The sequence below is a fragment of the Mytilus edulis genome, chromosome 1, assembly GCF_963676685.1.
Source record: "Mytilus edulis chromosome 1, xbMytEdul2.2, whole genome shotgun sequence".
Lineage (NCBI taxonomy): Eukaryota > Metazoa > Mollusca > Bivalvia > Mytilida > Mytilidae > Mytilus > Mytilus edulis.
In genome coordinates, this window is record NC_092344.1 from 11,639,617 (window position 1) to 11,658,650 (window position 19,034).

At 30.8% G+C, this 19,034-nt stretch overlaps 1 protein-coding gene across 8 annotated transcripts in view; it reads left to right on the plus strand.

Moving 5' to 3' along the window:
* LOC139524036 (potassium voltage-gated channel protein Shal-like) overlaps positions 1-18,764 on the plus strand; it is a 72,222-nt gene extending 53,458 nt beyond the window's left edge. Inside the window, exons 3-7 of one of the 8 annotated variants that reach the window (XM_071318567.1) lie at positions 4,619-4,633; positions 8,414-8,596; positions 9,431-9,472; positions 9,940-10,107; positions 13,012-18,764. In XM_071318567.1, coding sequence (XP_071174668.1) covers positions 4,619-4,633; positions 8,414-8,596; positions 9,431-9,472; positions 9,940-10,107; positions 13,012-13,290 — 687 coding nt within the window. In that variant the 3' untranslated portion in view covers positions 13,291-18,764. The remainder of the gene's footprint in view (positions 1-4,618; positions 4,634-8,413; positions 8,597-9,430; positions 9,473-9,939; positions 10,108-13,011) is intronic. The other 7 variants (XM_071318583.1, XM_071318574.1, XM_071318602.1 and 4 more) reach the window with 7 other exon arrangements.
* The last annotated feature ends 270 nt before the right edge of the window (positions 18,765-19,034 follow it).

Consider the following 19,034-nt stretch of genomic DNA (forward strand, 5'->3'; position numbering starts at 1 on the left):
TTTTGTGAAATTCAATAAGTATTGCAGGAAGTCCTTCGAAATGTAAACATGTGGCGTCATTATATAAAGGTCCTTAACAAAATACATATGATATCAAAAGGATCATCCCAAACGAATTTTATCAAGGAAATGTGCCACATAGCATTGTCAGAGTATTATTCTCAGAACTCTAAATTGTACCTTCCACGATCAACACGACGAAGACAACCATTGAAACAAGAACTGCTTTTACTTTTAGAGTTCCCGAGATCGTTCACGTTTTGTGATGGAATTTGTTTCGTTATATGTCTGTTTTTATATGTAAGGTAGCCTATTTTGTCTATGGCATCACTATCTGTCTTTCTTAATCTTATGTTTTTATATCCCCCTTCGGTAGTATCGTCTTATATTTGTTGTTGACAGCTTTGATTTGTTTTTTTTTTGTCATCTAACAATAGCAAGTTATAAATTTCTGGCTAAAGAGAAGTCCTTTCAGTTCAAATGATTTTTGTATAAGACGTCATTAGTAAAAAAAGCTTGTTTCTGATCAATTTGTCCCTTTGACCATTAAAATATGTACAATTTAACACTACTGCTTTTTCTGCCATTGCAGCTCATGATACTTTATTCTCACTGTTTGTATTTTGACTTTTTAATCTATTTAGTTGTGATAATTTGAAATCTCATGTATCAATGGAAAGGACTAAACAGACGACAACCGTATTTCGACATTCATCCTATTAAATGAAATCCTACTATATATTCTAGAAGTAATTTATCAAGATCATTGTATCCCTTAAAATGTAAGTTATGCTCGTTTGCAAGTTGATATGTACAGGTCATGTGACAATTTCGACCATATGAAGTCTAAATGTCTTGTTAAATTTATCTTTAAAGTATTGTCACCCTGATGATTCAAACGCAATTCGATGAAAATTATTTTATGTGAGACATTTATCTAAAAAAACCAGATAGCTGGAAGTGAAGTTATTAGTTTATTCTCAATAAAAATTACATTGATAACAATAATTGTGAACAATCATTTATTGTGAAGTTCCAGCTATGAAACTAATGAAGTCATTTACACTGACTTAGATGTTGTTCAATAGGGAAAACTTACTATTGGAAAAGGAAACTCACATCGAAGATCGTAAAGTTTCTTAGTGCTATTTATCTATAGCTCTTTGAGATAAATTATAGGGAAATGATCTTAATACTTTTTATTATTCAAAGAGTATTGTTGTGATTTAAAAAAAAAAAAATTTTTTTTCACAATTTTACACTGAATAAGCAACTATCTTAATATTTTAACGTCAGTATACTTCTGTTGCCTCAAGTTGCAGTTATCCATCAAATGTTTCTTTCAAACATGTTATTCGTACTAATGATATGCTATGCCGTTCTTTCCCCTTCAATGGAATTATTAGCTTTATTGTTGTATGAGTCGTTGACTAGTCCATTTGTGTTTGTACAATGTTGTATTTGTCTGATCCCCTTTCAGGTGATCTCTTTCTTTCCTTTCCTCGTTGAATACTTGTCATCGACCATACATTTTCATCTTGTATAAACATCTCCATGATTGCAAGTAATGCAAATTGAAATTGTCCTTTGGTGATTTCATGTTATTTTCATGAACATAAATATAAAATTTCGGGACCAAACAAACTTTAACGTTTATCAGCAATCAAAACCTGACTTTAAAGTATTTTTTGAAATAAGGGTGTTGTGAATCAGATACTATAATGTACCATAGATCGAGTACATACTAAATAAATCCCTTTCCTTTTACAACAGTATAAAAACATATCGCCTTTCTACCCTTTACAGAAGAAGATTTCCCAATTCCAGACCTAAAGAAAAAGATGAATAAATTGGTCAGACATTGTTTCGTAAAAAGGATAACCAATATAGTTACAAATATCTTTTGGTAATTTTTCGTTTGTTTTCCAATAGTTTGTCTTCGACTAATGAGATTAAATGTCCTGTATTTTCTGCCTTTCCTTTTTTGAAAACTTTGAAATTTGACGTAGTTTTATATGGTTACTGTAAGTATGTGCATTGTCAAAGCGAGATAATCAAAATGTAAATCATGTCTTCTTTTATAATAAAAGGAAAACAAACAAAAATACCAAACTAGAAGGAAAATTCAAAACGGAAAGTCCTTTATCAAATGGCACAATTAAAAGCTCAAACACATCAAACAAATTGAAAACGACTGTCATATTCTTGATATTGTACAGGCATATCCTTATATGAAAAATTGTGGATTGAACCTTGTATGACAGTCGCATAAAATTACATTATATTGACAAAACTTAAACACAACTTAAAGAAATAGTTTAACAATTGCAAGCAATTAATATCCACGAGGTCAATGGCTTATACAACTGCTTTTAAAATTTGACTATTTAGCAAAACGACGTACTACTGCTTTATTGCAATGATTGTTTCCACATGGGATCAGTTTTGTCAATTGCAATTAAGAGATTTAAAACATATCGATAAATTTTTTGTTGTCTTGTACAACATCGAATCTGCACAGTCCTTGAAGGCTGGTTTGGTCCTACCTTGCCTCACCCAGCATAGTGTTATTATAACTTGTCATGATGTGGTCATTACAAACATTTATAAGTATTTTCAGATAATTCTTTTTATATGATGGACTTTTATTAGACAAAGGAGGCATGTGGGTTTGGAAACATATAACAAACTCATCATAGATACCAGGCTTATACTTGTGTACACTAGATGCCCGCTTCGTCAACAAAAGACACATCAGTGACTCTTAAATAGGAAAAGTTAAAATACTAGTAGCCAAATTAGGTACACAATAAAAGGGTATAATAAATGACTTGAAATTTGACAGATTTCAACAAATACAGCTAAGGTAACTCCTGTGTTAAGAAAATTCTAAGTATTTTGATAAAAAACAGTTAATTTTCGTCTTAATTTTTTTTGTAACGTCAACTCTTGTGCTCATTAGTATTTATTATTATTATTTATATGATGTGTTTAAAAGACTGGGTTTTCCATCTTCGACCTGTTATATACATTTGTCCCTTTGTGATTCATAACATAAACTGTATCAGCTTTGCTGCACGAGATGCGTATTTCGTCAATCCATGTCTCCTCAGTGATGCTCGAGGCAAAAACAAATATAATTTAACTATAGGCCTTCAACAGTGGAGAAAATACATACTCTATAGTCAGATGTAAAAAAAAAACGACATGAAAAATTTGAAAACAATTCAGAAGAGAAAACCCACGGCACAATTTATATACTACATTTACGACAAAAACAAATATGACAAACATGGACCAACAGCAACCAATGATTTAAAGGCTCCTAACTTGGGACACGCGCATGAAGAATGTGACGGAAGTTAAACATACCTCCTCTCACCTGGGAGGACAGTGGTGTTCAGCACAATATAAAAACAAACAGTTAAAATCAGATGCAAATGACTAAACTTATCAAATCGGTACGAATAACCTATATAAGAGTACTCTCGGTTGCTATAATCTAGTTCAAAACCAGTTACAATTTAAAGTTATATCATGCTTTATCACACTTAAGTATCAATCAGTACACATCCAACAGATCTAGATTAAGTATAAAAACGTCATAAACAGTCTGAGAAGATTTTGTGCATTGGCATGATAAAGTACAAATTGTCGACAGGATGTACGAGTACTAATAACTCTAAATATATACAATATATGTTTAGTGTTTTGTAATTTTTCAAAAACAAAATCAATGTTGGTACCCATTTAAGAAATATTGATGTTTTTGGCCTTTTTAGTTTCCCCTGTACCTTGAATGAAAAGATGGTTATATTTTGAAAGGCCCTTGTTCGTGATTTGTTTCCGTTTAATAAAATATGGAACTGCAACTAAGCTTTTGAAACAATAAAATTACATTTAATGACTTGTGAAAATAGAGATGTGAAATAAATGCATGTCTTAAGGAGCTCCCGAATTGATTTCTGGTATTTTGTTTGGTTGGTATTCTTCAATATTTAGTTTTATGTTTTATGTGTTTTGGTCGTAAGCCTTATTCGCCTTCTAGCTATTATTGTCTTTGGTATAATCTTATATATTTATAACATAGTCTTTGTAGTAACTCATTACACAAAGGATTGATAGTGGTCTGCTTAACATTTAGCTTTCTTAGTAGAACAAATTAACATCATAGTGATGCTTAAGTTACTCTTTTTTTCATGAAAATTCGTGCAAAAAGAGTTCAAATTACTCGTAACTATTCAGCAAAATTACTGTTAGTTGGCATTTGTTTAAATAAATTAGTAAGTCTGTTACGTTTTACCCTTTTATTACATTGTAAAGGATGACAACCAAGATTTTAAATTTATTTCTGTCTTTTAATGTGCTGAACAGAAAAAAATAAATACCATAAAGAATAGCCTTTCCTCGCTGTAGTACTATTTCGCGATTGCTAACCTTTCGCGAAAAAAAACAACATTATGTGTCAAATATTTCTTATGTTATTTAGAGACCAAATATACTTTACGGTCTAACAGAACTGCTTCGTTTCGGAGAAATCGGCAGATTATTTTCTTACCTTGTAATTATCATTTGTTATCATTATATCTTTCTTTCCATACAATGATCTTGTCTTCAGAGGTTGGCAACAAGCGTAAGTCAGATGTAACTAAGGTTTTTATAGTATTTAGGCCTAGTTCTGCATGACATATTTTGTTTGTGCATGGGGTTTCTAAAAAAGAATTATAATGAAATTCAATTTGAAAATTCATTGTTTAAAACTAAACTTTATTTTGGTGGATGACCAAAACTTTTAATGATATATTAAACCTCTTATCCATGCAGTTAGCGTGGGATTTCTAGAGACTTAGTCTCTTCAAACTAGCTTTTTTTGTAGGGAGAGAGGGATCGGTTTAAATGGATATGGAAACTTATGTTTTTATGGGGTTGTTCGAACCTGGTAGTGCAATTTCTAACCCTAATGGTCAATTTTTGTTAATGCACAATTTCACAAAGCGTCCATATTACTATGTTTTGATATTCTTAGACCTTCTCAGAATAACCATGATATAGGTGCCACATATTTTTTAAAACAAATTTTATGTCCAGACAACTTTAAGAACTCAAGGGAAACAAACTTATTTCCAAATTGTAAAAGGTCACTTCAAAAAGTAATCGGTTTATTACAAATTCATATATTCAGTTTTTGATACAAAGTATGATAGCTCACAACTATTTGTGATTCGTTAGCCGCAATATACCGATATCTGAAACTTAAAAATACAACTTTTAAAAACTTTTGACTAAAATTAAACAACTATAGGGGTTTTTTGCATCAGGGTGTCGGAGCTAATGTATTATTTGCTTGGTAATTTTGGACATTTGAAATTTATATCTATATATATATTATGTGTGAGCATGATAAGAGAATTTAATAGAAGTAGGCTTCCAATCACATCAGCGACATCAAGGGTCTATTTACATGTATTCTTATACTCCGAACAAAGACTGCGTTGATAAGAACTGACAGAAGATACTAAAGAGACAATAAAAGTAGAAGAACAGACAAAACCATGACCAAACAGAAAACCACAGAAAAGACAAATAACAGTATTCAAACACCACGCCTTTAACTAAAACATGAGCAACAGAAACCATACCAAAAACTGGGGATGATCAAGGGTGCCTTCAGAGGTGGCTTTGAATATTTTTTTTTGATATTTTATTTGTTAAAAACGTTTGTTTTGTATATTTTATAATCCTGAAAATGACGTTACTTAAGCCTTCATCAATGACACGGTGATTCTTAAATTTGTGTTGTGACTAGAACAAAAGTTGACTAGAATAGCCTTCCTCCTGTGACCTAATTATTTAGCACTACTAGATTAGAAAATTGGATCAAAACTATTACATCAATAATCATAGATGAAAGCAGGCCTTTCTGAATTTCATATAGCCATGCCAACTCAAATTATGATCTAAATATACATTATTGTCAAACGTAATAATGATCAGCCCGATGGCTTGATCCCAGTTGGATTTTGCTTCTGCAAAATATAGACTGCTTATGCAATTGATTTGAATATGAAACCTGACATATGTTGTATGGTGGCAATTACTGACACAATTATGACCCTTTAGTCTTTCTCATTATATTATCACACTAATTAAGCGTAATTGAATCTGCTTTTAATGATCATCGCAATCCATGTCAAGCATGCCATTTGCCTTTCTCCCTAATAGATCGATACATGAACTATAAAAGTAAATTGGATAACTATAAATACCCAGACATTATTACTTTATTTCTGAATTTGCACAAGAAAGTTGACAGCAATGTCTGTTACTTACTTTTATTATGCCTATAAAAAAATCTTGCAACATATTAACGATTATGAAGTTTGTTAGAGTCTGATCTACAAAGTCAATGCAACAGAGAAATTCTCACGAGTAAAAAATTCTAAAGAGTACAACACAACCTGTCGACCTTATGTAATGCCGTCCTGTGATAATATGACCCGATAGATGCAAGACCGATATAATGTGAAATAAAAATTATGATAAAAAACAATGTATCATACGAAACAGACAACAAGCAAATTTTGTAAGGCAATTTTTGTACTCTCAGGATGATCTTTAACTGCGAAAAACAATGCCAGAAAATTGATCATTTTAACTTCGACAACAAAAACCTGCACATGTTACTAGAAAAAAAGTAATTCAAACTGCAGAATGGAAAATATGCCGCCGTATAAATTATCAGATATTGATAACCATTTTCTTCGGCAAAATGTGGAATATGGAAAAATATTTGAGATTGATGGGCGATTATTCATTCAAATCTCTTTAGTATCATACAAGCATTTTACAGAAATTGTTTCGCTTAAGTGTATATATTGAATATATTGACAGCAAACTATAACACTGAAATTAATATGTGTGTTGCAGCACAACCTTTTTAATATATCTAACTGTAATTAAAAGGCTTCATTCGTTAGTTTAGCAGGTTTTATGTGTGTGTTTTATTCTCTTGTGCTATTCGTTTTCTGTTCTATTGAATTACTAAAAAGGTCTAATGTTTTGTTTTTGTACATTACTAGTGTCCATTGTAGTCCATTATTGAAACTATTGCTTTGCGACCACCCGAAGTTACTAGAAAGCAATACTTCCTACATGAAGGCAAACTATTTACTTTGTTTGTCTTTAAATCTAAAGAACTATTGCCTTTTCCCTCCAATTTTTCTTTCATTTGGTACTGTTTCGTCTAATTGGTTTTGTCATTTCAAAGAACCCGTATGCCCGTTTACATATTGTTATATTGGTCACTTTGGCGGTTGTTAATAGTGAGGGCAATATGAATACTTAATGATAGAAATTACTGCATATCACATTCGGGGTTATTTACGAATGGATTGTATCATTGCTATATCATTATCGCGGTTTAGTCCAACACTCTGTCTCCTCGAAAACATACAACTAAGGTCAAGTGTCGCAGAAGCCAAGGTTATCAATAATGAGCTGAGGGAAGAAACAGTTAGAAAGTGAACATATTGAAAGCTTGACAGATTATGATCCATTTTTTATACACAAATTAAAGTCGTAGAAATGCGATGTTGCAAGTGTTTACGACGGTTAAAACATGTCTCTTGGAAAAGATTTGTGCAAATTAATTGTTTAAACAGAACCCAAATGGCTTCATCTAGATTGTGACGTCATGACAAAAGTTGTGTAATATCAGAACTTAACTGGATTGGAATAAATAGCGATAAGGTATATTAGGCTCATTCTTCTATTTTGAAGCGGATTTCGACTTTTTTCTAGACAAAGTTAAAATCGTCCAAAATTTTCTACACTTATTATTTGGAAAGTTTGACGGGAACTTTTAAGCAGCAACAGGGAAAATACCCAAAAAGCAAAAGCGTTCATGTGTGATATCAATATAACATTACACATATTTGTATATAACAATGTAGTTTGGTTTAGCGGATGTCTTGCACATTTCATTTGCAATATGTAGACGCTTTTTTCAATTTGTTACTCTGTATACAAGAACACTTAGACGGGATATATTGTATACATATTATTTCCCTTTTTATAGAAATTTGTTATAGATACTTTTCAACCTAAAATAAGCCCAATATTCAATTAGCTAAATCAGAATCTACAATAGAAACATTGCTTACCTTTTAATTTTAGTTATTATTTCACGTCACGATCAGGAATGCTATTACATAAACTGCAAGATTTCGAGTATGGAATTATTCATGAATGGCATTACAGATCCGAAGTCCGATTTAACTTTTCACACTTTAAGTTGTCAATGTTCAAAGTTTTTTTTTTATCAATTCACATATTCAAGTAGTAATTACCACTCAATTTTTCGTAAAACAAAAAGACATGAACTTATTTGACTTTATTCCCGTTTTTACTGTAGAAAGCCAGATTAGCACGTATAAGAATGGCTAAAAATGCTAGCGGAGCTGCCTTTATTAGTAGTAAGAAACGAGCAGAAGAAAGATTACGGGCTAAAGAGAGTGGTATAGAACTAGACGACTGTCAAGAAAATTTCTTAGAAATGCAACATCATCATCTACTCAGCTGTTTAGAGAAAACAACGGTAAGATTTTTATTCTTTTGTATGTACTATTTCTTATGTTTAATGCATGATAATGATCAAGTGCAAAATATAACTTCCGCTTTCAGAAAAAAAAATCCAATATATAGAGTTTTGATACTTATTGCATTTAGCTAAAACCTGCATCTGAGTCTTTATACTTTCTCCTGCAGTAAATCATTTATATTTATGTCAATATCCACCCTTGTTATATGTATGGTGGTGGTAGTTATCTTAGCCAGTCTTGTTTTTAATTAAAAAAAAAACCCCAACATTTCAATTAAAAGGCGTATATTGTAATTGTAAAATATCATTTGAATAGGTTTTATAAATATAAATTTTTCATTTGCAATATACAAAAAGAAATATTTTATAATGTTCAGATTTGATTAAAAAGCATATATTATATTGCAAACATTTGGTAACAAACGCATATTATATAGTGAGAAACTTTAATAAAAAAGCATTCATTATAAAACTCGAGTTGTCACATTTTTATCCCATAGTATTCTGTTGTTCTTGTTTAGGAATCATATTTACGGAATGCATAAACGAACACTTGTTCATTAAAATTTACTGCCATATGTTTCTGTAAATCGATTTTAGGGGACGTTTAAATACGAGTCAAATTTCTTGAAAATAAGTCATTTATTTGATTAAATACATAAATGTTTTAATTTTTACAATTTTCTGTCATAAGATGTTCACTATGTATCAATACACTAGATAACACACTTACAAATAATTGATTTGAAATAAAGGTTTTTCCTTTTAACTTTTATCTGCACATGAATTAGCTTTGTTTATATGTCATTAAAGCTAAATTTCAATTTACAGATCAAACAAATACAAGATTGTAATCGGAAAACAAATACTATGGTAAATCTTCACATCATGGCTGAAATTTATATATATGCTTTTTCTTGTATAGATTAGATAAAATTATCAACAAGCAAGTCATTGAAGCACGCATAATTATAAATGCACACGTTTGAACTTCAAATTTTTGTAATTTACGTAAAAGCGAATCTGGAATACGCATTCAAACTCCTGCTAATTAGGAGAGAAATGAGACAACCTAACGTGCATATGTTAGTTAGAATTAAACAAAAATCAAATCACTGATATTTGCCAATCTTTATGTAAAGTGTAAATATTAAGTTTATGAAAATATTCAAATGCTGTTGGACAAACATTAATAGACAAAGTTTTGAACCTTTGCTATCGTGTCATATTCGGTTTCCCGTAATTATAATCTAGATAGCGTAAGACGGGAAAGGCCGACTATAATGCGATTGCAAAATTTGTTTGCATCATTATTGTATAGTTGGGATAACTTTTTGTAGGATCGTGCATTTCTTGAATTGGACATGGCTTTTAACGGAGCACCCAATAATCCCTCAGAGACTCCCCCTCCCTCCCCGGACCCCTCCCTTGTTTCCCTGGAGAGGAGGCGTTCCACGGGCTGTTGTGCCCGTAGGCTCATCACACATCGAAGATTTTTTGTCAGTAAGGTAAGGTATAGTGTATTCCCATTTGGTCCTTGGGTTCTCTTTCGTTAGTTTGCTTTCTTTTTTTCCTTGCTTTTAGCATCACTTTTGAGAATCGTTTTACACATAAGAATTAGCGTTTTCTGTGTATGTTTGGGTATGCGTTGTTGTATATTTGTGTACTCCTCTTTGCTAATGGACACAAGTTGCTTTTTATCAATATTTCGATTGACACTAATTTGATTGTTTTCTTACTATATTATTGAATGTTTTATTCATGCATGCGCATTAACTTCTGTTCTTTACTTATATGCAATAATTATCTTGATTATCACGCAATATTTGAACATACGTTTGCGAAATTTTGCACTTGAGTTCTACAAATTTATTTAAAGGTTTGTGTTTTGACTACATGTTAGCAAGTTGTTTGCATACTTAACCACAAATAAACATGTATGCAAGTAACTGTTATTGTTATTGTATTTAACAAAAAGAATTCTACACTGCATACTTAATAAACAAAATAGATCATTATTAATGTACCTACTATACACAGTACACTTGTTTTTAAGGAACCCTAATCAAGCCAAAAGTGTAGATAACAATATGCACAAAATGAATTGATTTGTGTCTTATGTCTTATGTAGACGAAACGCGCGTCTGGCGTATAAAATTACAATGATGGTAGCTTTGATAACTATTGTGTACAATTACTTTCTTGCGCGTGGACATCTAAACATTGTACTATTATGCATATTTTAGGGGCCAGCTGAAGGACACCTACGGGTGCGGGAATTCTCGCTACATTGAAGACCCATTGGTTGCCTTCGGCTGTTGTTTGCTCTATGGTCGGGTGGTTGTCGCTTTGACATATTCACCATTTCCTTTCCCAATTTTATTTAAAATACTGGGTAAACATAATTGCTTCTACAACATCAACACAGCTTTATAACTAAAGTGTTTATCATATCCCTGCATCTTTAATTTTATGTTCTTAATATTAAGTGCGTTGCTGATGTTTTGTTTCTTCTTGGTAAGGTCCAGGGGAGGTAGTATATACTTCACTTTTGCATTAAACAGAATTTTAAAAGTTAAAACAATCTATATATAAATATAGGACACAATTCAGCATAGAAATTTGTGATCAGTAACCAAAAAATAGTCACACTACTAAAAAGTAAACAAAGGTTTACTAAGGAATCTTTATTTTCGTGGATATTTGATTTCGTTGTATTGCCAACGTCTGCAAACAAGCCTTAAACATGTGTACTTTGTTGGACATTTAAATCCAGTTTATGTAAACCCTTCAAATCCACCAAATTTGATACCCAAACATAATAATGGATCCACAGTATAACGACCTAACAATCTTTTTAAATATGTTTAAATTTTCAATTGTTTTTTCCTTTTATTATTCTATCAACCATCGTTTTAAATCTCCAAACTTTGAATACAAAATTTGGGTTCAAGGTTCGGACATTGCTATGATATTTCAGATTGAAATTTTTTAATCATCTTTGAGACTTGAAATTGACAGAAAAACTGTTTTTAAAAGTGTTTGCATTTCAAGAGAAGGTTCGATAAGGCTCAATTATTACATACACTTTAAATAAGAATTAGGAAAAAAGTGATGATATAAAAAAAATAAGATTTTCTATTTATTTTTTCATGTATTTCAAATTTCCACTGCATGCGAATGAAGCATGCAAAGCTGGAAACACCTACCCCTTGTTGATGTCCCTGGTGTCGATCCGTTTGGAGGTCATGCGATTTACTCAAGTTGTGAGTTTTGATCGTGAATAGCAAATATTTAATCGATTTATAAGGTGATCATCAGTAAAATCACAAAAGTACTGAACTCCGAGAAAAATTCCCTAACGTCCCTAAACAACAGGCAAAATCAAAAGATCAACCACATCCAACGAATGGTTAATAACTGTCATATTCTTGACGTTGTACAAAAAAAATTTTATGTACAAAATGGTGGATGAATCCTGGTTTTATATCTAGCTAAACCTCTCAGTTGTATGACAGCCGTATCCAGTACCATTTTTTTGGAAACGTATTGCGCATTTGCTTTAAATAGATTTTTAATGCGCATCTGTTACAGTAAAATTGAAACCGTTCATTTTATGAAGCATTATATTATGTTTATTATAACACCCAAATAACCTATATGACTTCAACTATTATATTGACGAATCTAGCGACCAAAGCTTCTATGAGATAAAAAACAGAAAGATGTTGTCGAATTTTACTACAATCTCGTTTTTGACCTATGCTTTGTAAACAAATAATGATTATTCATCGGTCTGACACATTTTACATGTTCAACTAGTCCTTTACTGAATCACTCTTTTACATTTGATAACCCCAATATAACATACGGTAAGGTAGATAGATCTTATAAATGTTTCGTCAGAACCATAGAAAAAATGTATGTTTTTAAAATCAAATTAAGCCTCGTTTGTTTGAACGGGTTTAGTCCTTAAATATTTTAGGATGGAGCTGCGATTCGATAATTGGTTGTTGAAGAGCGTGATTTACTTTAAAACTCTGGTTTTCTTGTTACTTTAAAATTACACTGGAGATGGTATTTTACATTTTTTAAATCTTAAATCATAAAAAAATCTTTCAAGCTTAATAGGAGGTTAGTTCAATAACTAGAGGAGGAAAATACCAAGGGGACACTCAAAACGCTTAAGATGAATCGAAACAGACAAACCCAAAGCGTAAAAACAATACTAAAAGACAGTCTACAAATACTATATAGAAAAATATAGACCGGGCAACACGAATAATAAAATAACCATAAATCTTTTAATACTGTAAGTCCTGAAGAGATTTCAATATTTCGATTCCGTTTTTAACAACTGGTATAATAGTTGCATATATGTCATGTGATCCAATTATTAATTTCAATTGTAGAGACACCATAATGATTCAGAACACGAGGAGTTAAATGATATCCAAGTCAGAATTCCATCTGCAAACCGGTCGTCTCGTTCCAGTCTAAACGCAGTTGGTAATGTAAACAATAGTAAATCAAATAACCTTACTGTTACTACTGCAATAGTTAATCTACCAACTCCAAGCACAACGCCGGAAATGGAGACACAAGGCACAAGCGGGCCAATGGTGCAACCACCTTCATATACGCAGACGCAAGCTCATAACCCAGAAAGTGTAAGAATCTCAACGTTATGATGAGAAGTATTAGTATGAGAATGAAACCGATTTGCTCATAGTCTGTGATTTTATCGATTGAATGTGATACAGAAGAAATATTTCAAATAGTTTTGAATGGCTGGAATAAAGTCGAGATGTTGTCAAGATCAGGAAAAGTATTTTCTATTCAGAAGTTTGTAGAAAACCGATAGAACAATCAAAACTGGAGGACACTGTTTTAAAACCAAACACAATAAATACAATTGTTGGTAAATAGAAGAGATAATATCCACATTTTAATCATGAATGACGTGTTTGAACCTCCATTTGTGCACAATCCCAATGAAAGTGATAAGGAAATTGATGGCCTAAATCGGAATGTTTCACTTTGAATGGTCAAACAAAAACCTGGTGTTTTTTTCCTTAGTTGGAGGAAAATAGCGACACCTATTCATTTAATAATTATGTATGATATTTACAATACTTTTTTTACATTTTCATACCATAGAATTTTTCCTGCTCACATATTCTACGTAAATGGTTAGCGTTTGTATATGAAGGATGGAAGCACAAAGTGAGATGTGGAATATATGACATTCATTATAATGTACATTTTTATATAATTGTTATTTAGATTTTTCATATCCATTATACCATTTTTTTGTCCAAAACAATCCAATCAAAACAATATCACTGTACAATACATATGTTCATTATTTCTTTACGTTGTTAACCATTTTTCAACGCTTGCTACCTTCATTATAAAGATTTGTAGTGTAATTAGAATCATTTGTAAATGCATCATTTTGTTTTACAATATACATATCCTAATACTAAAAGGATATTTTTTTTCTGAAATTATTAAGATTTAAATGAAGCTAAACAAAAGGTGGAAATAATATCTTTCTAACTCATTTTTGTGGGTCTGATCTTTGCCTCAACTTTTTACAACCAATGCAGTAGTGCTAGTGCAATAAAATTCAAATATTTTAAAATGGAAGTAATAACTCTCTAAGAATTGTGTTATTGGTTTTAATTGTTGATGTTAATTTGACATATCCTAAATACCCGAGTTATCCTAGACACTTTACACTATCATGACTATAGAATTAAAACGACTTCAATTTGTTTTAAAGTTCATTGTAAAAAACATAAATGTTTTCCGTGTTAACACGTATAGATTCAAATATCCTGAAATTAAAGTTTTTATAAACATTTCTTTGAATTTCAAGTCATATCAGACCAGAAATTTATAAGACAATCAGAAACATATGGACCATACTTAATCTAGTCAAAACGAGGAGGACGGAAATATTTAATGCAAATTGTAAAGAGTATCACATTATGCCATTTAAACTAGTTCTGCTTGTGCATTGTCTGCTAGGATGGTAAAAAAAGATATGCATAACATTGATTTTTCTTACACCTTCTTCAAAATTTATAGATATATAAGATTTGTTTTCTTTTTTATTACAAAAAATCGCATGCACAATTTTACCTATAACGCATATATTGCACACAACAAGGGTTTGAATGTTTACATAAAGGTTCATTGTGTGTGACTGTAATAATGATTGAATGAAAAATACATTATTATTAAAGTGCTTTGTGTGTACATAATTAACGTGCCAAAAGACAAACATTAACGCTGACAAAAAATAGGATTACAATCATTTGTTAAAGACGGTTTCTCCCTTCAATTGATGATAATAGTGTCGATACACAAACTTCATATACAAAAATAACGTTGAAAAATGTCGCTAACAGATAAAACAGTTTTCACTCATGGTTGTATTGAATTTCTCTTTTGCTTGGTGTACTGTGTTTTTAACAACAAAATTATATATGTATTCAAGTATTGCTTGCTACGCACTCTTCAAGGGCTAGAAGCGTTTCACATGTACCCTCTATAATAGTCCACTGACTACAAAATAATTAAATGGTTAATTATCTTATTGTTAGATTCAATTTCAGGTTTATACTCTTTATCGAAAAAGGCCATTTTTGAATTTATTTTTAAGTGTTATAAACATAAGACTAACGATATATATTTGATATCTATTTTTGTCATCTTTTCTCTTGTATTGATTTACAATTACTCTGTAGATATTTGAGTTTAAGGGGGGAACTTCTAAAACAAGTTAATCATATGCACCTTGTTGTGTGTATTTTAAGAAATCCAGACTGTCGTGAAGTAATTATTATATCGATTTGTCTCCAAGACACTGGCAATCAAAGCCGTAATTGGTTCAACACATTGCCAGTATGCGACAGATCTTGAAATATTGAATCTTTTACATATAACAACTGGTGAAATCAAATACAATTTTTGAACACCAGACCTGACCATTTCCAGCGAACGCCTAGTCGTTTATTAATTAACCAGCAGTTGAAGGGAATAGCTCCTTTTTGTTTGTTTAAAGCCTAACTTACATATTGAATCATAAATTAGGCTGTTCAAATATAATATAGGATATGTATGTATTCTGAAGAATAACTTGTTTTAATGATGAAGGTGAAATCGTATTTCGTTCGGGGTGATTCTGAAATCAGAGTACGAAATCTGTTCTTGATTTCTGTAAAGAGTGTCAGTCAATTTTTTATATAGCTGATACAATTAAAAGAATACGACCTATGCCAATGAGAGAAGAAGAAATTATCTATAACAGTTAAACGGTCTTGTTTTTCTTTTGGTTAGATCATCCTAGTTGATTTATAGTCAGAACCTCCGATTCAAATAGTGAATGCAAGGATAGGTTTATCAAAAGAAACAATAGATGATGAAAACACAATCATCCACATGAACGCCAAAATACTTTCCCATAGCTGAATATTTCCTGCATGTGTTTCTTGTCCTTATTATATCTGAGATGATTTTGATTTTAATTGTTATATCATTAAAAGCAATACACAACTTTTTTTTTTATTATAGAAGTTTAATATAATAACACAATTTTTAAATATCGTTTTAAATACTTTTTTTCCGTGGTTGTTGTCAGATGCCATTGAAGAGGTCAGAATCAGTGTATTAGTTCACAAAGTTGAAGGAGGTTAAGGGACCTTTTAAACATCTTATCGTGCATCAAATATCACTAAAAGTGGATAACATATACTGGTATTTAATTTGTATTTCTCGAAGTATCGATATGTGTAAATAGAATTGTTTGTCAATCAAAAAAAAAAAAGAAAGATGCTTCTTAAACTATTTCTCTAAATGATTATAATAATTATGAATACTTTTTTTTTTAAAAGAACATCAATATAAAATATAGTTATAGAAGACTTTCGAAATGAAAACTAAAACCTTTCTAGCATGTATTATTCTGAAAACAATTTCTATACATAACCTCTTAAAAGAATATAACATGATGTTGGCTAGACTACATTGTATCTTCTGAACTTGCTGTTACAAAATATTTTATTTTTTTTTATAAATTAAGGAATGTATCGCCCTCATGCAAAGCTCTGATTCCTTTCACGGATTTGGCTATACTTTTTGGAACTTTTAGATTATAGCTCTTCATCTTTTATATAAGCTTTGGATTTTACATATTTTGGCCACGAGCATCACTGAAGAGACATTTATAGTCGAAATGCGCATCTGGTGCAGACAAATTGGTACCGTTAATGTTATTAACTGTTTTCTATATTTCGACAAAGATATATGAAATATTTTCATGTCAAATTATTCTAAAGGAGTTAACCAGATGTTTGGAAATACTCCTTTAGTATATTTGATCTTTGTTTATGCAATTACTAGTAAGCAATTTTGCAATGACGTTTTGTTCATTTTTCTTGTTTTGTGATAAGCTCAATCAAAATTGTTTTAGGTTAGAAATTACTTGTAGAAATAGTTAACTTGTAATTATCATTTACTTGAACAGGGGTTTAAACGTTAGTAATACACCACATGACCCTTATGTGACCAGAATATTTGAATATAAGTAAAACCATGACGTTGACTAACTATTGTTCTATTCTTAAAACTTTTGGAACAGTATCAAACAGCACCAATATGTTGAGATATAAACATGTCAATTACATTGATAATATAAATGGCGATAATTCTTTGTAATAACAGTGTTGTAATGTGTTTTCGATACACTAACGAGGTCAAGGTTCATAACGCATACCCAGTATAAGGGAAACAACTCTTTACAATCAGTGATATGCTTTTGACATCATTTTGTTTTGTTAACATATTATAAGCTTCTAAGTAACACTGATAAATTAACTTCTGTTTAACGTGAGTAATTTAAAACCGTAGTAGAGTTGTACTATGTCAAATGCATCACTAAATTCAGTTTTATCTCATTCCACCTATAATTTTTTACGTTAAAACATTATTTGTTTTTGTAATAACTAAGAAAAAAATGCATTACTGTCTTGGTCGCTCTCTAATTACATTAAGCTTTTTATGAAGTATCAGTTACTTAAATGATTGCCAAAAGTGCTAGTTTAATTCATGGTTATTGTGTCTTCTGTGTAAATATCAATATTAAGGACCAGACTTGGCACTTCATGCAACTGAACAAATCTTTTATGTGAATTAGCATATGATGCATGTAGAAACATATTTTTTAATTGTACAAATAACAGTTCAATTTTTTACTTATTCTGTCTGTTATATATTTATTTATATTAGAAATGTTGACACTATTGCTATGTTTGTCAACAATACTTTGCAATAATGGTATGTCTGTTCGAGTAGTACACATCGTGTGCATTTATTGTGTGACATACAATTATAATCCATGTGTAGATATTGAACAACCATGAGTATTTTTATTCCTTGTCAATAAGTTGGCTCAATTTTATGAATGTTGTTTTTATATTATTTGAAAAGCTGTGATTTCATGTTAAACAATACATCCCATATTTTCAATGCTGTGCAGTGTTTTGTTATGTTTTAGATACAAATTCATTGTTTGAGTGTAAGTATGTATGTTTTATGAAAGAATTTATTTATTTGTTATAAATGCCTTTGTTTGATACCTCTCTTGAAAATGATTACGAACCTATTTAAACAATGCTATTAGTTCACGTATGCCCCACAGCGATTCGTGAATAAACATGTTGCTCGGGTATCCTTTCTAGAAGAAATTATATATAAAAAAAATTCATTACTTTTACCTTTCATACCTTTAATTCTGTAAATTTTCACAATTTTATTATGCATTCTATTGAATGTCTTTAAAAAAAATCGAGACTTACCATTTCATATTCTCGTATCATTAATTGAAAAAAGCATGACGTATTCCAAATCAACAATAATTATTTTTTAGGCAGAGGTTCTTTACCTTCCAATATTTGAAAGGTGACACAATCAAAGCATATACTTCGGGGAGGTTTATCAAAAACAAAGTCATTTATAGCGTTTTGAGAGTACACTGGTTGCCTGATTTTTCCTTTCTTTTCCAATATTCCAAATACCAATATTGGAATATTAGTAGATAGTTTAACTATTCCCGTTGTTACTGTTTTTGATTACGAATAAAATCCCATTCAAATTTTTTCGAGTTATTTATTTATACTTTTCTGTTTGCTTCAATATTCACGAATGCACGAAACAATTAAAACCAACCAGGTCTCTTTATCAACTTAATAAACCGAAAATAAATGTTATTTCAACTGTCGTTTTGTAATATCATCAATTTTAGGTTTTTTTTAAATCCATTTATGATTGAGACAAAGTTAATGATTTACGTAGAGGTTTCAAAAGCACAAAAACTAAAAAATATATTTATATTCATGAAAAATATATACTCATCATAAGGATTCCT